Here is a 24758-nt window from a genome sequence, read left to right on the forward strand (position 1 = left end):
TACTGTAAGACTTGCTTTATGTGTATACACACACACACACATGATTACATATTAAATGGTATGTTTTGAAAATGTTTCAAAGTTAAAGAATTGTTTGAATAAATAAATCATCTATAAAGTAGAACATTACGAGACTGAAAGTGCTGTTTAGGAATTTTTAACAGTGTGAGGAAATAACCTGTGGTCTTACATATGAAGTAGAAAATGAAGTTGTTTAAAATGTATATCATTGATTATATAAATTATGATAGTGAAACATGCTAATGATCAGAAATAACTCTTTTGACATATAGACACCTCAAGAAAAACATGCTATTAATGGTCCAGAACTCCTGAGGAAAAAACGTACAACTGTAGCTGAAAAAAATACTTGTCAGCTTTATATTCAGACTGATCATCTGTTCTTTAAATATTACGGAACACGAGAAGCTGTGATTGCCCAGGTATCTATAATTTTGCTACTATTTTAGTTTTGATATTCTCATATTGTTTCATTATACCTGTGTTTTCCTCTAAAAGTTAAAGTTAGTACATATCTCATTTTGGAAAAGTAAAGAGTATGTATTTTCAGTTGTGATGTGATAAAATATGTAAGATAAGAACACAAATAACTGAAAGACCAGTTAGGATATTTTAGTGTCGTTCAAAAGAGAGATTTAAGACAATGATTTCATGAAGAAGATGATGGCACTGGAGCTTAGCTTTGAAAAGAGGGTCAGATTATCATTTGTGGTCTTAAAGGAGAGAAAGGTAGAAGAATCCTAATAAGAGTATTTAATTTCTATTCTGTATTCTCATTATACTTAACACTCTGTGTGCTGTGTGCTTAGTTGCTCAGTTGTGTGTGAATTTTTACAACCCTGTGGACTGTAGCCCACTAGGCTGCTCTGTCCATGGGGATTCTCCAGGCAAGTATACAGGAGTGGGTTGCCATGCCCTCCTCTGAGGGATCTTCCCCACCCAAGGATAGAACCCAGGTCCTCCCACATTGCAGACAGATTCTTTACTGTCTGAGCCACCAGAGAAGCCCACTCTATAGTTACACTATTATCTGCATTTGTATCTTTTCAACCCTTCAATTTAGTTCAGTTCAGTCACTCAGTCGTGTCCGACTCTTTGCGACCCCATGGACTGCATGCAGCATGCCAGGTTTCCCTGTCCATCACTAACTCCTGGAATTTACTCAAACTCATGTCCATTGAGTTGTGATGGCATCCAACCATCTCATCCTTTCTCGTCCCCTTCTCCTGCCTTCAATCTTTCCCAGCACCAGGGTCTTTTCAAATGAATCAGCTCTTCACATCAGGTGGCCAAAGTATTGGAGTTTCAGCTTCAGCATCAGTCCTTCCAATGAATATTCAGGAATGATTTCCTTTAGGATGGACTGACTGGATCTCCTTGCAGTCCAAGGGACTCTTAACACCACAGTTCAAAAGCATCAATTCTTCGGTGCTCAGCTTTCTTTATAGTCCAACTCTCACATCCATACATGACTACTGGAAAAAGCCTTATTAAAGTATAAATTTTTTGGAGATACTCTTCAAAATACCCTTCATTTTGAAGGTATCCATTGAATTTGATGAATGCATTTTGAGTCTAAGGATTTGAGACTGAGATGGTGGAGGTGTCATTAGTACAAATGGTGAACTTGTTTTGTTGGTGGTAATGAACTTACTTTTAGACATGTTTTAAAAACCCATGTACCTGATTGTCCCTTTAGGGTATTGAAAATATAGAATTGGAGCATGGGAGAGGTTAGCCTTGAGCTTTCTGCATGGAATTTAAGGGTTTAAGAGAGAGTTAAAACAAGGAAAGAGAATGAAAGGGAGAGAATGAAATCAAAAGGGAAGGAACTGGGAGATAAAATCTCTTTATAGTGAATAGGATGAGGAGGAGAAACTATGGGCTAAAATGTAATAGTTAAAGAGGTGGGAGATAAAGTAGGATCAATCAAGGAATAAGAAAAGTTTCAAATTAAATGCATAGCCAGTAGAGTCATATTTGGAGATATCAAAGAGAATGACTTTAGTGTGTTAATTAACTTGATGGGAGGGATCCTTTCCCAATGTGTATGTTTGTCAAATTGTCATGATGTACACTTTAAATATCTTACATTTAATTTGTCGATTATACCTCAGTGAAAAAGACCCTGATGCTGGGAAAGTTTGAAGGCAGGAAGAGAAGGGGACGACAGAAGATGAGATGGTTGGATGGCATCACTGATTAAATGGACATGAGTTTGAGCAAGCTTCAGGAGATAGTGAAGGGCAGGGAAGCCTGGCATTGGATGGTTGGATGGCATCACCAACTCAATGGACATGAGTTTGAGCAATATCTGGGAGTTGGTAATGGACAGGGAAGCCTGGTGTGCTGTAGTCCATGGGGTAATAAAGAGTTGGATATGCCTGAGCGACTGAACTGCCTGACTGAACTGAATGCTGAAAAAAAGAAAGAATGATTATAAATATTAGTTGACTTAGTTATCAGAAGATTGTTGACGTGCTTTAAGCAAGCTTTCAGTAAAGTTATGCGGGTGAAAACATTGTGAACAATAAGGAATTGGTTGGCAGGAACAGTTAGGGTTTCAAGAGATGTGAAAAACCAGAAATATGGTGGCTTAAGAATAAGGAAATGGCAACCCACTCCAGTACTCTTGCCTGGAAAATCCCATGGATGGAGAAGCCTGGTAGGCTACAGTCCATGGGGCACAAAGAGTCAGACATGACTGAGCGACTTCACTTCACAAGAATAATATGGAATATTTGAGTGAAAGGGGGACACACGAGAAGTTGGTCAGAAGAGGAACATGATCCAGTGGAGAAGCAGTGTAAGATATGAAAAAGAAAAATTGATGTAAGACAATGTTCTTGAAGATCCAGTAAGGATTGGGGTTAAGAATAAAAGAAAGTTACTTCATAAGGAAGAATTACCATTTGAGGAAGATAGAAATGGATAAAGATAGAAAAGTTTGAAGGTTAAAAGAGCAGGAACTCAAGATGAACTCTCAGTAAACTAAGATATCTAATTAGTCATCTGTGGAGAAGTGTTTGAACCGCCAATGTTTGGGGTGGAGAAAGAACAGAGAGTTGGATAAGGGATCACTAAACCAAGCTGAGTGTAGGTAGCACAGATTTCTAATGGACTTTACCAGCAGTGTTATGATGTTCTTTATCAATGTGTGGCAAACTGGGCTACTTTTTAAATTGGTAATGCTTCTACTTGGCTGTTCTATGTTTATATAATTTCTTTGAAAATAGTTTTGAAACTATATATGCATGCATATTTTCACATAAGTGGTAGCAGGAGTGCTTTTCATAAATGAAGATGGGAAGGTTCATATATAGTGATTTACAAGCCAGAGAGTTAAGTTGGGAGTCAGCTAGGTAAAAAGAGGATCTTTCTGTGTTCTGTCACTCTGCTCGTCTCTCTCAGTTTTAGCAAAATCTGAATGTATATTGTTTATATTTGTATTACTTCTTTCCCTTTCTCCTCCCTCTAAAGTAAATCTCTATAAATTTATAGGGATCTTCTCAGTTTTGTTTACCACTATACCTCCAGCACCTAATACGGTGTCTTTGTTGTTATTTAGTTGCTAAGTCATCTTTCATGCTTTTTCGACCCCATGGGCTATAGCCTGCCTGGCTCCTCCATCCATGGGATTTCCCAGGCAAGAATACTGGAATGGGTTGCCATTTCCTTCTCCAGGGCATCTTCCCAACCTAGGGACCAAATCTGTGTCTCCTGCATTGGCAAGTGGGTTCTTTACCACTGAGTCACCAGGGAAGCCCAGTGCCTACTACATAGTAAGTGGTGGACAAAACTTAACCGAATGTGTACCAGTGCAGCAGTGGTAAGACTGAGTCAGAGGATGACTGAGTGCTCTGATACTAACAGGGAGATATTCACAGAATATGTTTGAATTGAGTCTAAGGAGTAAAACCCTAGGTATAAGGCAGCAGCATGTGAAAAGGCATGGAAGTATGACATTGCAGGATGAATTGAGGAAACAAAGTTTTATATGACCGAGGCAAGAGTGCATGTTTGGTTTTGGCCAGAGAAAAGTCGGGAGAGTCATTCAATTTCTCTTCTCAGTTCCAGCTCACTAATCTTTTTCATCCTTTCATCTAGTATATGATATTGACATTTTAAAATTTGAATGTGGTAGAATATGAATAATTCTTGATTTGGAAAATGGAAATTCACAGTCTTTTTCACATTTCAACATTGCCCCTAAAATGTTTTTCTTTTTTAAAAAAATCAATAGATATCCAGTCATGTTAAAGCAATTGACACAATTTACCAGACAACAGACTTCTCTGGAATCCGTAACATCAGTTTCATGGTGAAACGCATAAGAGTAAGTAAGGAATTTCAATAGTTAACATTAAAAAAGAGAAACAGTAAGGATCATGTTTACGAAATGAAAATGCTTGCTTTTTATTTCATCTTTATGCATTAAATAATTTAAATTGTATTTACTAATACAGGTTATCTTTACTCTTGGGTTGTACATGATCACAGAGGGGATACCCGGACTTATGATTTAAGAATGAAATCTATAGAGCTTTAATCTGGACTGTAGAAGAAGTATGGTATAAAGTACTGTTTTCTGTTTGTCTGATTAACATACTACTTATAAAGTGCTCTAGTAACTAGAGATTCGGTACTTGACATTTTCCCCAGTTTCTGTAGTTCTGTAGATTTTCCTTATAAAGTATATTTTAGAATGTGTCCCATTTGATGCTCCAGTGGAGGGAAGGATAGATACAGTGGTTAAGTAAAATTGGAAGTTGGAGAAACACTTAATTCTATTTCCTCTTGAAATTTAACAGTGCACACTAATGTATTCCAGGTTTTGAAAAATCCTTTGGGAAAGAAATCCATACATTTCTAAGCTCATTTAGCCTTTTTTGTATTAACATCATCTGAGACGCCAAAGAATTGCAGTACACATTTTGAGAAATGCTGATTCTTAGTTTTAATGTTATAAATTGTTAATAAGTAAATACTCAATTATTAACAAAATTGGACTGTTTCAAACATTTTCTAAATATGAATTCTTTCAAAGTATATAGCTTTTAGGAATCTGAGTTTATAAGCTAGCTAACCCATGTTTTAAAAGTCATCATTTTACAAAAGTAGTTTCCACAGAACTTCTTTATTTTTAATAAAAATTTTAATGGTTTAAAATTTTTTTAAATTATGTATTTATTTATTTTGGGCCTCACTATGCAGCTTGGAGGATTTTAGTTCCCCAACCAGGGATTGAACCCTAGCCCTCTCAGTGAAAGCACTGAGTTTTGACAACTAGATCTCCAGGGAATTTCCCATAGAGAATTCTTTATATTTCTTAAAATATGGTTGACTAGATTATAGTTTTAGAATACATGTGTAATATATTTTTTAAAATAGCTGAAAGTGGTCTTTACTTTTAAAAGTGACATGATTAAATACTACATTGAGTTGTCTTAAGGTGGAATATGGTTTATAGATAGAACTGTAATCAGTTGCTTTCATGTATTTTGAGAGTGATATAAACATTTAAATGAGCAAATAAAAGTGATAAGTGATATAAATATTGCTGTTCAGTAGACAGAGGAATAAAATGCAAAGTAGTGAAAAATAGAGAACACCTTAAGAAGTTTTAGTAAGGTACATTTTTTTGAGTAAAATAATTTGCATTATGAAGAAACACATGTAATATAAAAGGGTAATGTGGCAGTTGGTTGTTTTTCCAGCCTTTAATCAAGATTAAAACTTTAGTTTAAAATCTCATCAGTTGAAGTTTGTGACCCATTAAATAATTTGAAATTTATATTTTATAAGCACATATTTAAATATTCATCATCCCATTTTTAATATAGGTAACTAAAATTTAGATGTAGTTTTTATTTATAGCCGATATTATAGAAATATCAGAATTTCATTTCTGTGTTTTGTGGGGAAAAGCAATATGTAGCATGTCTCTAAGCATGGGCTACTTAACAATACATAGTATTCTTGTTTTGGGATTTGTGCGTGTGTGTGTTATATGACCATAACTGATTGTTTTGATTAATTGTTAATGGATAAACCAGATGTTCTCATATCTGTCCTTGGGCAGTTACCCTCAAGGGATTTCTGCCACCCTGTTTGAAAACCCCTTGGTTTTACTGAAAGATGTGGATCATAAAAAGACCTGTAGTTTTCATTTTATTGACTGTAATAGCCTTACCTTATCACTGATATTTTCAGTAGACTGAGATTTGCCTTCTAAGCAATGTTTATTCTCATATATATTCCTTTTTATTCTCTATCAAAAGTCTTATATGTAGTTCTCTTACTTGGAGAAAATCAAATTGTTCTAGGACTTCAAAAGATAGGCAGAGGTCTCTGAAAAGAAATGACTCATAAATAAAAGCTTTTGTTTGGTGAAGTTTGGTATCAGAATTGATTATTCTTCACATTGTATAAGAGAAACCTGCCCCAAGAGTGTAGTAGATAAAGTGTTGAAGTAAACATTCTGGAGGAACTCAGCTTGAAATAGAGACACAAATGGGCAAAGAAAAAAAATTCTTAAACAGGGAAAAAAATTGAACTTGAAGCTAGTTGGGCTTGACTCATGATTTTCTAGGCAAGTAGAACCAGGAATATGATTTGTCTGCTGAATTGACAGTCTTGGATTTAATATCTATTTTATGTTCTGCTAATTAGGTGAAATATAGGGTTTTATATCCTTTACTTATCACCATATGTAGGAGATCAACTGATCAAATGATTAAATTTGAGAAACTGTACTTCCTTATTAGAAATTTTGAAAGCAGAACTTGTTTTTTCATCCCAAGTGTTCAGGAAAGGGGTAAAAATTTGCTCAGAAATGTAAGATACTCAGTTTTAATTCCCCTGCCTTGTCTTTCCATTTTTTTTTTTTTCTTTTTGGTGTCTATGATCAGCTATAGGGTGGAGGAAGTGGGAATAATTGTAGAAGCATTAATTTAGCCCCAACTTCTTTGGGCTATTGTCCAGCTTGGTCAAATTTTTCTAAATCTTCAGATATCCTCATGGCTACTTAAAAAAAAAAAAATTGACTAAGTAGTGGATACTACTTTTGCTAAAACTCTGCTAACATTAGCTGCTTATTAAAATCATTGTTTTGTGGGTTTTAGATCAACACAACTGCTGATGAGAAGGACCCTACAAATCCATTCCGTTTTCCAAATATTGGTGTGGAGAAGTTTCTGGAGCTGAATTCTGAGCAGAATCATGATGACTACTGTTTGGCCTACGTTTTCACAGATCGAGATTTTGATGATGGTGTCCTTGGTCTGGCGTGGGTTGGAGCACCTTCAGGTAGTCTATCTAAATATGTCTTGACTTACTACTTGGAATGAAAAGCAGTTTCATGATGGATTGAATTTTACAAAGTATAGGAGAAAGTGATGCCCGTATAGTATTTTCATTTGTACAGGTCAAGTTAGGTAAAATTCATAAGCATAAATGTAAATGGAAAAATAGATGAAGCAGCTTTTTATTTTGAAATGAATTACATGAGTACTGACAGGGAGATAGCCTGACATTTGGTATTGTACCTTCAGTGGCTGAAATAAATAATTTTATGGGGAAAAGTGGTACTTATCTCTGAAACTAAAAAGCAGAATGCTAATTGTTCCACAAAAGTTAATGTAATTAATTAATGGGATGGGGGTTGGGGAGAGGTTCTTAGAGTCAACAAGGGAAAATTATGTTCTTGCTTTTGTTCTGCAGTGAGATAAAATGCAGAGAAATCCTGCTCAAGAACAGCAGGTGGGAAGAAAAAGAAAGACTACCTTTACTATCATTATTTTATTTCTAGCCTTTATTTTAACAAAAGTCAAAGAGACTGCCTGAAAAGAGATGAGAGTAGGCGACCCCAGGACCCATAGCTCCATTGGTTGACTGCATGGACCCACATTCTGCTGGTGTCTACCTTAGCCATGAAAGCCACTATCATTGAGAAAGCTGGAATAGGATAATCTCCTTTCTACTGCGGTCCAGTGGGGATCTGTCATTTACGGTATAATAGGTTCAGTAGCCTAGTTTAGAGAAATGCAAATTTATTAAGTAGAAAGAATCCCCGACTCTTTGAATATAAATTTGCCATATAGGATTTGATGAGTAGTCCATCATCTTCTGAGCTGTAAACGGCAGTTTCTCCTTTTGATATATCTTTTTAAAAGAATCAACTTCAGCTTTATATGGGGTAAGACAGGCTCTTCTGTTCTTAATTTACTCTTTGATTTTTTATGCATATTTTAACATCTTTAGTACTATAGTTTTCCTCTTATATATTTTGCTCTTTTTTTAAAACCAGCAGTGAATATCCTTTTTACATGTTCCAAAGCTTTTGTTTCTCTGCCACATTTTGAAGTGTACCCAAACCCTGCTGTCATTAAAATACATGTTTATGTCATAGGCTGCATGTATTATATACTACGGCATTTTTGGATATTTGTCCCTTAAAGTGATCTGTGTTGGTTTTGTGTTACTTGCATTGTCAGCAGATTGTATGTCTCGCTCTTTCCTGTGATAATTCACGTACTTTATAACTTGTATATGCTGAAATTTCTTTTTCCCTGTTTGGGAAAAAGATTAGTTGGATAATTTTATCACAATGTTTTTAATCCCTTCTCCTTATTCATCAGTAAGTACTATAGAAACTCAAGGATTCATTTGGTTTGTCTTTATATATTGTGGTTAATATGGTGGTTCTTTAACTGTGCTCCATGGACTAGCAGCATCCATATTACCTGGGAACTTGTTAGGAATGTAAATTTATGGGCCTCACTCAGGTCTACTGTATCAGAAATTCCGGGTGGTGTGGAGCCCATCAGTCTTTGTCTGAAGAAGCCCTCCAGGTGATTCTGATGCATTCTAAAGTTTGAAAACCAGCATATTAATATGTTTGCTCACAAAATCTCTCCTGGGCAAATGATTAGATGGTCTCAGACTAAAAACTTCATGCCATTTTGTATTTTCAACTCCAGACTGTTGTTCATTAAGAATGTAGTGGTTCTGAGAGAGCTTGGTTAAGTTTTTCTGAATATTCAGATATCTGCATGTCTACTTAAAAAAAAAGACTATATATTTAGAACAGTTTTAAATTTATACAAAAATTGAGCAGATAGTATAGAGTGTTATCTCCCCTACCTTTCTGTTTTATAACAGCTTACATTAGTATGATACATTTGTTATACTTAATGAACCAGTATTACATGGTACATTATTGTTAACATTAATTATTACATTAATGTAATAATAGGTACATTATTGTTAACTAAAATCATCCCATAGTTTATTCAGATTTCTTACTCAGATCAGGTCCTTTTCCCATTCCAGGATCTTGTCCAGGATACAACCATACATCTAATTGTCATTTCTCTTTAGTCTCCTCCTAGCTGTGATGATTTTTCAGACTTTTCTTATTTTTTATAAACTTGACAGTTTTGAGGCGTATTGGTCAGGGATATTGTTGGATGCCCCTCTGTCGTAGTGTGTTTGATGTTTTTCTCATGATTGAACTAGGGTTTGGGGGACAGTTAGTTTTTCTGTCTAGTTTGTGATATCTAGACCACTTAATTTATGAAGTACTGTTTATTTTATTGAAGTGACAGTAGATAGTTCTGGTTTGAGAATGCTAGGCCACATTACTTGTATTTTTGTTGTTGTTTTTCATCTGATGCCTTCTTCCTTTAATCTGTGTTTAAATCCCAACTCCAGCTCTCACAAGCCTTTTTCTAGGAGCTTCTGGGGGAACAGCTAGGCAGGGACGGAAGAATGGGGCCAGAGTGGGAAAGAGAAGGGGTCTTTGTTCCTTTGACACAACTTTTTCTAAAATAGGATACCTGCCCTGATAGCTTTCTTCTTCATTTCCCTTTGTCCTTAGACTACCTGAACTGAGTTTATTTGGTTTGCATTTTGTTTTTATAAGCAACTTTATGTATTTGCTCTTACTAATTAATTCAGTTCCCTTGTGATGTATAGGTGTTATTTCCTCCATTATACAGACGAGGAAAGTTGGATTACAACCCAGTACCACAAAGAACCTAGAATCTGGACCTTTTGGTTCCACGTTTTGTGCATTTGGTAGTTATTTTTCTCGGTATTATTACAATGTAACATCCTACCTTTATCTCTCTAAGACATTTCCAAGAAGCAGTTGAAATGTTTCCTGAATCTAAGTAGAGATGGAATCTGTTTCCTTCTTTCTTAAAAGAGAGAAGTCATGCTCTCATGTATGCCAAGTCGCTTCAGTCGTGTCTGACTAGAATTTAGGCATCATTTTGGGTAATTGTCATGAGATAAAGAGAAGAGCTCTGCATTGGGAGCTAGTGTACTGGGTCCTTGTCTCTTCTGTCTCTGTAAATTCAGGTAAATCATGTTGTTTCAGCTTGTTTACTTTTCATTGTAATTTCTTCTGTCTTTGCCTTTCCTTTGTGACTTAATATTTCTGTATGCAAATCTTAGTAATGCTAGTTTTAGCCTAATTTTTTGCAATAGTATTTTATAGCTGATCTGTTCAGCTTGTGGTCTGTTGCTTTTCTTAACCTTTTTCATTTTTATTTGACCTAATTAATTTCTATGGTATTATTTATTGTATTATTTATTTATTATTGTATTAATTTCATTTAATTCTGCAGCTGTTTTCACTATTCAAATATATAGTAATGAAAAGAATTTTGTTGTGATACTGTTGTGTTAATTTTCACAGGATAGTTACTCAAATTACTAGCTGTAGTCCTCTTTATTGACTGAGTTAAGGTGGAAAAAACAATGAGGGTTGAAACATTCCAATAATGTTTCTTGTGTTTTAGTCTTTTTTTATGCTACTTTTTATTTGTTTTCTTAAAATTTCTTAATGTGGTTGGGTTCTGCCTTCAGTTTCCTTTTAGTGAGAAAAACAGTTCCTCCTGCCCTAACTCCATAATAAGTAGAAACAGCTCGTAAACTGGGCTAACTTGGAGGCTTCCATGTGAAATCATACAGGACCTAGAAGGGAGTGCTAAAAAGGGAGGAGTCTGGTCTCCAAAACAAAGTTAGTCTTGAATAAGAAACTGGAAAGATTAAACTTCTCTTTTTATAAGCAAAGTTTTGTGTTAAGCAGGTAGTAGCCTTTTATTTAGGAGAAGGCAATGGCACCCCACTCCAGTACTCTTGCCTGGAAAATCCCATGGACGGAGGAGCCTGGTGAGCTGTAGTCCATGGGGTCGCAAAGAGTCGGACACGACTGAGCGACTTCATTTTCACTTTTCACTTTCATGCATTGGAGAAGGAAATGGCAACCCACTCCAGTGTTCTTGCCTGGAGAATCCCAGGGATGGGGGAGCCTGGTGGGCTGCCGTCTATGGGGTTGCACAGAGTCAGACACGACTGAAGCAACTTAGCAGCAGCAGCAGCAGCAGCAGCAGCAGCCTTTTATTTAGAGACTGAAATGTCAGTTCCTTCACAAAGTAAATTCTTTATATTAGATAGCCCTTTGTTGTACTTAATTTGCTACACCCTTCTAACATGATTTTTGAGCAGGTCTTTGTTTTATTAAGGCCATATTCTGCTCATCTGTTACCCACCTTACTGTTATCAATTAACCCAGTGAATATAGTCTCAGTTTGCCAGGTCACTGAAGAAGGCGGACTGTGAAATTCATCTGCAGAGCCAATCCTGAACCTTTGAGTATTCCTCTGACCATTTATGAAGAACATTTTGGGGGACATTTCATTTGGTAGAGATCTTCTTTTCTGTTTTTCTAGTTTAGAACCTGTCTGGCAGTATACTAATTTTTGCTTCAGAATTACTGCTCAGATTAATGTTGAATGGTCAGCATGCTACTATTGTTGTACATGTTTAGGCCTGCTCACATCAAAACTGTATTTATGGATTCTTTCAAGGTATTAAATTTACCCTTGTACGTTTTATAATTTTTTTCTTTTGGGGAATTGTTTTAACAAGTTTAGGACTGATATTCTGTGACTAGCCCTCAGACTATCTTGTAGATAGAAAAATGTTTCTGTTTCTTTGTTGGTCTTTAAGTTATCCATCCATCACTGTTATTCATAATTTGTATTTTTCAGTGATGACTGTATGTAGTAAACTTTTAAATTTACAATGTAAAGCAGTTACTGAACTTGAGTTATGACTTAGCTGTAGGTATTTATAACATCATTAATTGAGTTTCGGGCATATCAAAAATTGTTGCAGTATTTAAAAAGTTAAATCACAACTAATAAAGTTAGACATAGTATTGTATTTCTTTCTGTATAACTGAATTATTCTGACATATGCTGTTAGTCTATAAAAATAGCAAACTTTCCAGATAAGCAATAGTTATTGAAACCAAAAGCAGTTAAATATATTAAACTAGATATGAATTAAAAAGACTATATTTCAGAAGACTACACTCAAATTTATGCATTATCTTTCCTTAAATTAGATAGACCTTAAAAATATAGGAATTGCATTATTGGAGTTTTTAATATGTGCTGTTTACTTTTTTTTTTAACTGATAAAGATTTGCAGTGTGGAATCTTCTGTGCTTAATTCAAGTCTGACAGTACAGCACTGGACCAATTTGCATATGACACATCTTCGATAAGGCAGGATATTAATTTGCTACTTACTTAAAACTATAATATATAGACTGTAATTATTACATACAGAATGCTTATTTATATATTTTCTAGTTTCTAGAATAGTGATACAGTCCTTCGGATTCCAAAAGTAAAAGTAGATTAAGAGAATATATTAAATATTTGTAAGTCATTTGCTGTTATCTTTCTATTCAGTTTTCTGTGTAGAAAACATAGTAAATATTAAATATAAAGGTTCTCAATCCTTTGCCCTTTAAAATCTGCATATATGACTTAGTCTTTAAGTTTAGTTTTCTGTGAAAGCACATTATCATTTCAGTTTCTTGAATTGTATCATAATAGTCATTAAATTTATGATATGTTTTCCTCTACTTTCTAATATTAAAAGGAACAAGGCAACAGTTGTAGCATCTTGCTATTCTTGGATATTTTTTTTTTTGAACTTCTGTATTTAGGTATAATCGATTAACAGTGTTGTGATAGTTTCAGGTGGACAGCGAAGGGACTCAGCCGTACATATACATGTATCCATTCTCTCCCAAACCCCCCTTCCCATCCAGGCTGCCACATTCAGCCTTCTTATTGGTTATGCATTTGAAATATAGCATATCTTGCACATCTTTTTTTAATTGCTTTCCTATTATATACTTTATCAGAGATTATAAATGTTAGACTTTTAAAAATGTAATTTGTTTGTAACTTTGTGTGTAGAAAGTTAATTTGAAATAATTAGATCATTTATCAGAATATCCTAATCCATTTGATTGCATTTTAATGAAAAAATGCAAATAATCTCTTAAAATGTGAATGTAAACCAAAGTACTTCTCCCTGAAAGTCTTTATTAGTTATTTAAAATACTGTGATTGTCTCAGTGCAGTGTATGTAAAAACAAGGATTTTCTAATTTGCTGATGTTCTTTTTTTTAATTTCTAAAATTAACTGCATTTAGATGTGAAAACACTTTCATGTTGGTATTAAGCTCTGAAGTTTAGGAACTGTAAATGAACAGATGAACTACAAAATGGTTTCATATGTATCATACAAGTGAAAAATGAAGACTAAAATTTGAAAATATCTTCAAGACATGTTGGGAAATCATAATTGAGTTTTTTGAACCTATTTTGGAAAAAAAGTCAAACTTGCCTGAAAGTTGCAAGAGTAGTGTAGTGAACGCCTGATAAATTAATCAGTTAACATGTTGGACACGACTGAGCGACTTCCCTTTGACTTTTCACTTTGACGCATTGGAGAAGGAAATGGCAGCCCACTCCAGTGTTCTTGCCTGGAGAATCCCAGGGATGGGGGAGCCTGGTGGGCTGCCGTCTATGGGGTCGCACAGAGTCAGACACGACTGAAGCGACTTAGCAGCAGCAGCAGCATGTTACCACATTTGCTTTTTCTCCCTTCCCACTCTCTGTCCTTCGTTCCTTTTTTCTTTTACCTACTTGACATTTTTTGAGTGTTATTGAGATATAATTGACAAAATTGTAAGATATTTAAAGTGTACAATGTGATTTGATATTTGTATGCATTGTGAATGCATGATTCCCCCCACCAAGTTTAATACATCCATCACCTCACATATTTACATTTATGTGTGTGTGTGTTGTGTGTGTGTGTGTGTGTGTGTGTGTGTGTGTGTGAGAATGTTTAACTTCTGTTCTCTTAGCAAATTTAATTTATATAATACCACATTTTCAGCTATAGTCATCATGTGTTACACATTAGATCCTCAGACTTCACTCATCTTACAACTTGAAGTTTGTACCTCTATCAGCCTATTTCCTCCACACCCTAGCCTTCAATACTTTTTTCTTTTTAAAGAGTATATAGTATGTTGTCTTTTAGGACATGAATCACATACTCCTGTCCATCACTATTATTATTTGTAGAAGTTACTTTCTTAGCATCTCCTTGAGAATATTTTGTCAGCTTTCATTTAACTTAAATATAAGTTTTCTTCTTGAAAAATGAAAAAGACCCAGTGTAAATGCTGAAATATTTAAATTTAACAGAATCTTAAATATTTGTTTTGCTAAATTAAGAGGAGTAAAAATTTGGAGACATTTTGGTTATGAAGAGGAACATTTTTTAAGGGCTTTGTATTCAATCCTGAGAATTTATTTGTGCCATTAAAATTTTTATTTGCTTGACTTTCTAATCATGGACCAAAGAAACTTTTTAGAACTTGATATATCTATGTATATACCAAGTTTGGACTCAAAATACATATAAAATGTTTCAAGTTAATATGGCATATATTAGAGAATTATTTGGAGGGGGGAAGATGCTAATTTTAGCCATTTTTTGTTTTGACTTAGGAAGCTCTGGAGGAATATGTGAAAAAAGTAAGCTCTATTCAGATGGTAAGAAGAAGTCTTTAAACACTGGAATTATTACTGTTCAGAACTATGGGTCTCACGTACCCCCCAAAGTCTCTCACATTACGTTTGCTCATGAAGTTGGACATAACTTTGGATCTCCGGTAAGTATTGCCTAATTATTAGGGTTTTTTTTTAAGTTGCTGGTCTTTCATGTTGTGTAATTTTTGTTGATACTGTTTACAGTGAAAACAAGTCCACATGAATGCTTAGTTTTTATATGTCAAAACATAGTATTGTACTTGACCATAGTACTGAAAAGGAGGAAAATAGAATGCTTGTAATTAAAATAAGAAAATAAGCACAACAGTGCCAGAAGTATACAAAGGCAGGAATTTTGTCTCTTTCATTCACTCCTGACCTTGGAACAGTGCCTGGTACCAGATTCATTCAAATATTTATTGAGTGAGAATCACTTTTAATTGTTTAAAATTTTCATTGTTTGAATGTTAGCAAATTGTGGATTTTTTGCTTGGTTTCTATTAAAGCATTATTGGGGTTTACTAGATTTGTCTTTCTCTACTTAGACTGTTATTTAAAAATCTTTCAGTATTAAAACTTGATAACATGCGTAAAAGTAGAGAAAAGTAGTACAGCAATCTTACGCTTATCATACAGGACAGAGGTCAACAAACATTTACTGTAAAGGGTCTACTAATAAACTAGGTTTATGGGGCAACATTTGCATATTTTTGTGCAATATTTTGCATTTTGCATATTGTGGGCCAACATTTGCATATTTTTCTTTGTTTTGTTATTTTTTACAATCTTTTAAACATGGAAAAACCATTCTTAACTTAGGCCTTATGAAAACAGGCTGTGGGCTGCTATTTGCTGACCTCTGATTCAAATTCAGCGATCATCAAGAGTTTGCCACATTTTTCTGTATTTCCTTTTCTTTCTGAGGTGTTAGAAACAAAGTCATTCACCCTTCCATATTTCAGTGTGCATTTCTTAAAAAAATGAGACATTTTCTTCCATAACCACCACGTGGTTATGATACCTGACAAAATGAGTAATTTTTTGGTATTATTTAATACCCTGGGGCTTCCCTGGTGGTTTAGATGGTAAAGAATCTGCCTGCAATGGGAGAGACCTGGGTTTGATCCCTGGGTCAGGAAGATTCCCTGGAGAAGGGAATGTCTACCCTCTTCAGTATTCTTGCTTGGAGAATTCCATGAGCAGAGGAGCCTGGCGGGCTACAAAGAGTTGGACACAACTGAGAGACTAACACTTTTACTTTCACTTTTTCAATATATAGTCTACTGTATTGATTTTAAAGTGAACTGAAGATTAATATACATGGAACTACAAAATACTGAAGGTATTCTGTCTTTGTGATTTTGGTGGGGCTTATTAAAATTACAAGTTTGGGAAATTTTCATTTGAAAACTGTATAAATTCACTTTTACTTTATAACTTGTAAAAATGGGAATTTTTGAGTTTAGAAAAAAATTGAATTCTAATAGCTTAAAATTCTCAAGCTCTTACTTAATGTTTCCACAGTTCGTAAAATGTAAGTGTCCTCTAAGTTGCAAGTCTTTCTTCTTCTAATTCCAATCAGGAATGGATGGATAAAGTATTTAAAATGTGTCTAATCTCTCTACCTCTTGGCTGCTTTTGTGATCTGTTCTTAAAAAAGAGTAATTGAAGTTTTAAAGATGAGCAGGGAACTCTTGCTCATTGTTAACTTGTATTTTCAAGGTCAGTTAAATGTCGTCTACTCTCCCAGTCAACTTCATCCAGGGGAATTTTATTATCTTTCCAACTACTCTTCGGTTTGTTAGTCTAGAACCTCTCAACCTCAAAGTCTAATGTGCATACAGATTACTGAGGATCTTACAGTATAGGTTCCGTTTTAGTGGGCCTTTGATGGGGCCTTAGTGTCTCTGTTTCTAAGACTCCCATGTGATGCTGCTGCTGCTGATCTGTGGATCACACTTGGAGTAGGATATATAGTATATTCTCTTTGCACTTCCCATCTAATTTGTCTTCTAATTGGTTGCCAGAGAGGTGTTTTTTAATACATTGATGTAATATTACTTATTGTTGAATGTATAAATTGGTTCACATTTTTTTTGCTTCCCTTGTTATCTTTTCCTGTCATACTAGACTACTTCTAGTGATTCTGTCATCCTCAAATACACCTCATTCCTTTGTGTATATTGTTCGTGATACTATACATAGAGTACACATAATACTATACTGTAGATAGCAGGTGCTTAGTAAATTTGTTTTCAGTAATTTAATATTGAAATCAGCCAGACAATGAACTCCTGAGCCTGTCTTCTTTGACATTTTTGTCTAAAATTGTCTTTATGTCTTCTGTCATATATCTGTACTATGTCAATGTTACTTTCTGTCTGAGTGGTTCACTGTGTTGCATATATTTATTTATGTGAAAGTCGCTTAGTCCTGTCTCTTTGTGACCCCATGGACTGTAACCCTGCAGGCTCCTTTGTCCATGGAATTCTCCAGGTCAGAATACTGTAGTGGGTAGCCGTTGCCTTCTCCAGGAGATCTTTCCAACCTAGGGATTGAACCCAGGTCTTGCTCATTGCAGGCATATTCTTTACGATCTGAACCACCAGGGAAGCTATCCTAAATGTTCACACACCTGTTGTTAACCAGTTTATAAACATTGTTGGTAATGCAATCAAGAGGCGAGTTCCTGTCGCCCAGTATGAAAGTCTTAATGTATTTACTCTCAGCAGATTAATCTTTGTCTAGGTATGTGCGTGTTAAGTCACTTCAGTTGTGTCTGACTCTTTGCGACCCTATGGACTGTAGCCCACCAGACTTCTCTGTCTATGGGATTTTCCAGGGAAGAATACTGAAGTGAGTTGCCATTTCCTCCTCCAGGGGATCTTCCCAACCCAGGGATCAAACCCATGTCTCTTATGTCTTCTGCGTTGGGCACGCAGGTTCTTTACCACTAGCCTACCTGGGAAGCCCTTGTCTAGATATAGTTCTAGTCATTCTGATCATGTCACTTCTGCTTACAACCCTACATCCAATACCTGTTGATATTGCTAACACAGTTTCCTTAACTTAGTATTTATAGGGTTTTCCATAATTTGGGGCTAAGTATGTTTCCTGTGTTATTTCCTCTTCCCTGTCAAATTGTCATTTAAAAAAGTCTACTTCTGCCAGGAAGCCAATTCCTTCCCATCTCTGCCTGTTGAAATCTAGATCCATGTTGCTATATAATGTGAATTAATATGGCCCTTTTGTCAGGCAGTTTGGCAGTATGTATCAACATCTTTAAAGCGTTTGACCTTTTAATGCAGTAACTCTACCTTTGGGAACCCAACTAAAAGAAGTAATTGAAGAATGTGTCAAAGATTCCTGTGAATTAAAAATAATAAAAAAAGGTATCCATTGCAATTAGACCTTCACTGATTTTTTTCTTCTTTATAAGACAGTGGCCCCTAAAAGAGCAAATTATCTTTCCTTTTCACAGGCTAAAATAACGGTAAGGTCTAGTCTAAAGGAGAGTCCTCAAGCTTCCATTGTTCTTCTGACGAGAAAATTACATCTAATCAGATGACCTGAAAACCCTATTTAACTTCCTGTTTATGTAACTTTATATTCTTTTTGACAGCATGATTCTGGAACAGAGTGCACTCCAGGAGAATCTAAGAATTTAGGACAAAAAGAAAATGGCAACTACATCATGTATGCAAGAGCAACATCTGGGGACAAACTTAACAACAATAAATTCTCACTCTGTAGTATTAGAAATATAAGTCAAGTTCTTGAGAAGAAGAGAAACAACTGTTTTGTTGGTATGTATATTTTCCCAGCATTTTAATATGGGTATTTTCAAACATTCAGAAAACTGGAAAGAATTAAATAGCAAACACCTGTATATCCACCACTACCACCTTTATATTTTACAGTTGTTAGCACTTTAATACATTTGCTTTATCACATAGGGGGCTTCCCTGGTGGCTCAGATGGTAAAGAATCTGTCTGCAATGCAGGAGACCAGGTTTGATCCCTGGGTCGGGAAGATCCCCTAGAGAAGGGAATGGCTACCCACTCCAGTCTTCTTGCCTGGAGAATTCCATGTTCAGAGGAGGAGCCAGGCAGGCTATGTAGTCCATGGGGTCGCAAAGAGTTGGACACAACCGAACAACTAGTACTTATCACATGTGTATCAATCTATTCATCTCTCAATCCATGTTTTATTGTTATTGTAATTTAAAGTGGATTTGGGATATCAGGATACTTCACTCTAAGCCCTTTAGCCTATATTTTTTACATAAGTGAAATACACAAATCAACTCTACCATTTGATGAGCTTTGACAAATACGTCTGTCTGTGTAACCTAAGCACCTGTCAAGATGTACAACATTTCTGTCACCTGAAAAGGTTCTCTCATATCCTTTCCCCACCAATCTCTGCACCTGTCCCATAATAAATAGATTTATTTCTCCATAGATAAATTTTGCTTGTTTTCATATAAGTGGAATCATAACAGTTTGCATTCTTTTGTGGAAGGCTGCTTTCACCCATCATACTATTTTGAAGTTCATTATTAGTGTTTTGTACCTTTTTTTTTTTTTGGCTGGGTAGAAGTACATTATATGAATTTATCACAGTTTACTTATCCTCTCTCCTGTTGAATGAACCCCTGGGCTTTTCAGGTTTGGGCTATTATGAATAAAGTTGCTATGAATTTTTTTCTTATTGTGGTAAAATATATATAACATAGAGTTTATATTTAAACTAGTTTTAAGTGTACCATTCATTGGCATTAAGTACATTTACCATTTGTACAACCATCACTGCTTTTCCATTTTCAAACTTTTAAAATCACCCCAAATAGAAATTCTGTAACCGTTAAGCAATTAACTCCTATTTCTCTCTCTCCTCAGTTCCTAGTAACCTCTATTCTATTTCGTGTCTCTGCGACTTTCCCTATTCTAGGAACCTCATATTAGTGGGATTATGCTTTTTTATCTGATGTATTTCACTTAGCATAGTATTTCCAAGATTCACACAAGCTATAGCATGTATCACAATGACATTCTAATTTTTATGGCAGAATAATACTCTGTTTTAGGGATATACTACATTTTGTCTATCCATTGATCTGTTTTGCCTCTCTTGGGGCATTTAATATGTTCTAAATACCCCTCCTTGTATTACATTTTTGGGGATCCTTCTCCTATTTCATAAGATTTTAAGTTACTTGAGGGTAAACACTGAGGCCTGCTCACATTGCACATAAACAGCACTCTCACAGATATGGCACCAAAGGAGAAAGAACTGAAGAAGGTTTCCAGATAAGCACGGCTTTTTGTTTTTTTAGCTGTATTTTTTGTTTTGACATAAAATTGATATAACACTATGCCCTTTTGTTCTTAATTGAAATTTATATCGAGATAATTTAAGTTCCCATGCAGTTGTAAGAAATAATGGAGATTCCATATTCCTTCACTCAGTTTCCTTCAATGGTAACATCTTGCAAAACTGTGTAGTACAGTGTTGCATACAACAAGGATATTGACATTGATAAACAGTCCACAGATCTTGTTTGAATTTCCCCAGTTTTTCATATTGTCATCTCTGTGTTTAGTTCTATACAGTTTTACCATGTGTAGGTTTATGTGTCCATCACCATAGCCATGATTAAGAACAGTTCATTGGAACTTCCCTGGTGGCTCAGACAGTAAAGAATCTGCCTGCAATGTAGGCGAGCTGGGTTCAATCCCTGGGTCAGGAAGATCCCCTGGAGAAGGGAATGGCTACCCACCCCAGTAATCTTGCCTGGAGAATTCCATGTTCAGAGGAGCCTGGCAGGCTACAGTCCATGGGGTTACGAAGAGTCAGACATGATTGAGTGACTAACACTTTCACTTTGGCCATCTAGTGATTGGGACCACATGCTTCTAATGCGGGGGGCATGGGTTTGATCCCCTGGTCGGGGAACTAGGATCCCATATGCCACATGGTGTGGCATTTAAAAAAAAAAAAAAGAAAGCAACCTCCTCCTTCCTGCCTCTTTCACCTGCCCCACTAAATCATTCTCTATTTCTAAAATTTTGTCACTTCAAAAATGTTCGATAAATGGAATCATACAATATGTAACTTTTGGGGATTTTTCACTTGATATGATTGCTTAGAAATTAATCCAAATTTTTACCTGTGTCATTAGTTAGTTCCTTTTTATTGCAGGTAGTATGTGTGTACCTCAATTCATTCAACCATTTTTCTGTTAAAGAATATTTGGGTTAACTTCAGCTTTGGGATGTTATGAATAAAGCAGCTATAAACAGGCTTTTCATATGAATATAGGTTTCAGATGCCTCCAAATTGAACTGATGGATCAATATAGCAGTTGTTTGTTTTTATTTACGTTTTTATGTTTTGGCAGAAACTGCCAAACTGTTCAGAAGGCTGTACTATTTTACATTCCCACCAGCAGTGTACGAGTTGTCTAAGTTCTCTCTATCCTTGTCAGCTTTTGGTATTTTTTATTTTATCCACTGTGACATGTATATAGTGTTAATTCATTGTGGCTTTACTTTGTATTTTTATGATGACTAATGACATTGAATATCATGTGGTTTTTTGCCATCTGTATATCTTCTTTGGTCAAATGTCCATGTTTCTTGGCCACTGAGGGTTTTTTTTTTTCTGTTGAGTTTTGAGGGTTCTTATTTAGTTCAGCTGCTAGTCACTTGTCACATATCGGTCTGCATGTATTTTCTTCCTTTCTGTAGCTTGTCTTTTCATCCTCTTCACAGTCTTTCCCAGAGCAAAACTTAAATTTTAAGAAGATTCAAAGTCAGTTTTTACTTTTATTGATTGACTTTTTCTTATAAAACCTTCATTTTCTTTTGAAAGGGCAGATTAAAATTACATTGATATTATCATTTTTGTTATTATTATTCTCAGTGGTAGAAGTGACATCTAGATTCTTCATTTGTAAACTAGAGTCTTACAATAAGCTTTCTGATTGAAAATGACTTTAAAAATTATGAACATATTTGTCTTTCTCTGTCTGGCTTGACTTAATAAATATGATGATTTCTAGGTCTATCCATGTTGCTGCAAATGGCATTATTTCATTCTTTTTTTATGTCTGAGTAATATTCCTCTGTGTGTGTGTGTGTGTGTGTGTGTGTACACCACACATTTTCTTTATCCATTCATCTATTCATGAACATTTAGGTTGCTTCTATGTCTTGGCTGTTGTAAATAGTGCTTCTTTGAATATTGGGGTTGCATATATTTTTTCAAATGAGCGTTTTCTCCAGATAGATGCCCAGCAGTGGGATCGCAAGATTATGTGGTTTTAGTTTTTTAAGGAAACTACATACTGTTCTCCAGAGTGGCTGCACAAGTTTACATTTCATCAACAGTGTAGTAAGTTTCTTTTTTCTCCACATCTTCTCCAACATTTAGTATTTGTAGACTTTTAAATAATGACCATTCTGACTGGTGTGAGGTGATACCTCATTGTAATTTTGATTTGCATTTCTCTAATAATTAGAAATGTGTGTGCATGCTCAGTTTCTTTAATCACGTCTGACTCTTTGTGACCTTAAGAAATGTAAGCCACCAGCCTCCTCTGTCCCTGGGATTCTCCAGGCAAGAATACTGGATTGGGTTGCCATGCTTCCTCCAGGGGATCTTTCCCACTCAGGGATCGAACACAAGTCTCCTGCATTTCCCGAATTGAAGGTGGATTCTTTACCCACTGAGCCACCTGGAAAGCCCAATAATTAGCAATATTGAGCATCTTTTCATGTACCTGTTGGCCATCTATATGTCTTCGCTGGAGAAGTGTCTATTTAGGTCTTCTGCTTAGTTTTTGATTTGGTTGTTTGTTTGATATTGAGCTGCATGACCTGTTTGTATATTTTAGAAATTAAACCCTTGTTGGTACCATCATTTGCAAATATTTTCTCCCAGTCTGCAGGTTGTCTTTTCATTTTGTTTATGGTTCCCTTTGCTATGCAAAAGATTTTAAAGTTTAATTAGGTCCATTTGTTTGTTTTTGTTTTTATTTCCATTGCTCCAGGAGATGGATCCAAAAAAAAAATGCTGCTGTAATTTATGTCAGAGTGTTCTGCCAATGTTTTCCTTTAGGAGTTTTATAGTATCTGGTCTTATATTTAGATCTTTAATCCATTTTATTTTTGTATATGTGTTATAGAATCTTCTAATTTCTTTCTTTTACATGTAGATGTCCAGTTTTCCCAGCACCACTTATTGAAGAGACCATCTTTTCTCCATTGTATATTCTTGCCTCCTTTGTCATAGATTAATTGACCATAAGTGCATAGGTTTATTTTTGGGCTTTCTATACTGTTCCATTGATCTGTGTGTCTATTTTTGTGCCAGCACCCTCCTATTTTGATTACTGTACCTTCCTAGTATGGACAAATGTCAGAGAAAGACCAGTATCATATGATACTACTTATATGTGGAATCTAAAAAAAGAATACAAATGAACTTATTTATAAGGTTGAAATAGACTTACAGACATAGAAAACAAACTTAGAGTTACCAAAAGGGATAGCAAGAACAAGTGATGAGGGGGAGACAAATTAGAGGCTTGAGATTACCATGTATGTACTATATATAAAATAGGTAAACAGCAAGGATCTCCTGTGTAACACAGGAAGCTATACTTAATATCTTGTGTTAACATATAATGGAAAAGATTCTGAAAAATAAATACATACACACACACACAGACACACACATATGATCTTCCCTTGGTAAAGAATCTGCCTGCAACGCAGGAGACTCCAGTACTCTTACCTGGAGAATTCCATGGACAGAGGAGCCTGGCAGGCTGCAGTCTATGCGGTTACAAAGAGTCCAGTGTGACTGAGCAACTAACACTGTCACTTTTTTTTTTTTTTAACACTGTCACTTTTATACCTATATGTATAACTGAATCATTTTGTTGTACACTTGAAACTAACACAATATTGTAAAATAACTACTTCAATTAAAAAAATACCTGAATAAATAAATAATATTTACCATAAGATAGAAAAAATGAGCATATTGCTTTTTAGTATTATGGGAAAGAAATTTGTTTCTTAAATTGCAATGAAATATGTACCTGTTACAATTTTTGCATTTTGAGCAACATCTTTTCCCCTGTATTTAAGCCATTAGCAAATAGCTGATTTGATGTATCGTTTCTGTATGAGACACAAATGAATATGTAATGAATATTGCATGTGTGGTTTTCTGACTTTTTCAATTTTTCCTTTTCTCCTAAATTACATGTCACATGAATTGTAAGATGATTATTGCTGAACTTTAGAAAAATCATTACTATTTACTTAATATATATGTGCATGTGCATGCTTCTAGTTTTAGAGAACAAAAGAGATAGTATAAAGTGAAGGAAAGGAGAAATTCCCTGGCGGTCCAATGGTTAAGACTCAGCGCTTTCACTGCTGTGACCCAGGTTTAGTCCCTGGTTGGGGAGCTAAGATCCCCACATGGCCAAAAAAAAAGAGAGAGAGAGAGAGAGGGATGGAGCTTCAGTTAGCCCTAAAATTTCCTTTAATGTTTGATGGGGCCAAGGATAAGAATGAAATTTCTGAATATAAAGCTAAGGTCTCTATAGTAACCTTGTTTTGGGTTCCTGTGCTTGAGGTATGTTCCCTTCCACTTACTCAGCTTTTAGTTTGAAGTCTGTGCTACAACTGTTTCCCACACTGATTTGGTGTAGCAGAAAGAGCACCAGACTTTAGATCTAGGAGACCTTGATTTAGTCTTGTGTTTTGCCCATA

General features: G+C 35.3%; 1 protein-coding gene across 3 annotated transcripts in view; it reads left to right on the forward strand.

The window, feature by feature from the left end:
- The window catches only part of ADAM10 (ADAM metallopeptidase domain 10), a 143587-nt gene that overhangs the window by 98112 nt on the left and 20717 nt on the right, over positions 1-24758 (forward strand). For all 3 annotated transcript variants that reach the window (XM_027553890.1, XM_027553891.1, XM_027553892.1), the window contains 5 exons: positions 294-443; positions 4265-4357; positions 7146-7329; positions 14922-15085; positions 18586-18769. In XM_027553890.1, the coding sequence (XP_027409691.1) occupies positions 294-443; positions 4265-4357; positions 7146-7329; positions 14922-15085; positions 18586-18769 (775 nt within the window). The remainder of the gene's footprint in view (positions 1-293; positions 444-4264; positions 4358-7145; positions 7330-14921; positions 15086-18585; positions 18770-24758) is intronic.

The sequence above is a fragment of the Bos indicus x Bos taurus genome, chromosome 10 (assembly GCF_003369695.1).
Source record: "Bos indicus x Bos taurus breed Angus x Brahman F1 hybrid chromosome 10, Bos_hybrid_MaternalHap_v2.0, whole genome shotgun sequence".
NCBI lineage: Eukaryota > Metazoa > Chordata > Mammalia > Artiodactyla > Bovidae > Bos > Bos indicus x Bos taurus.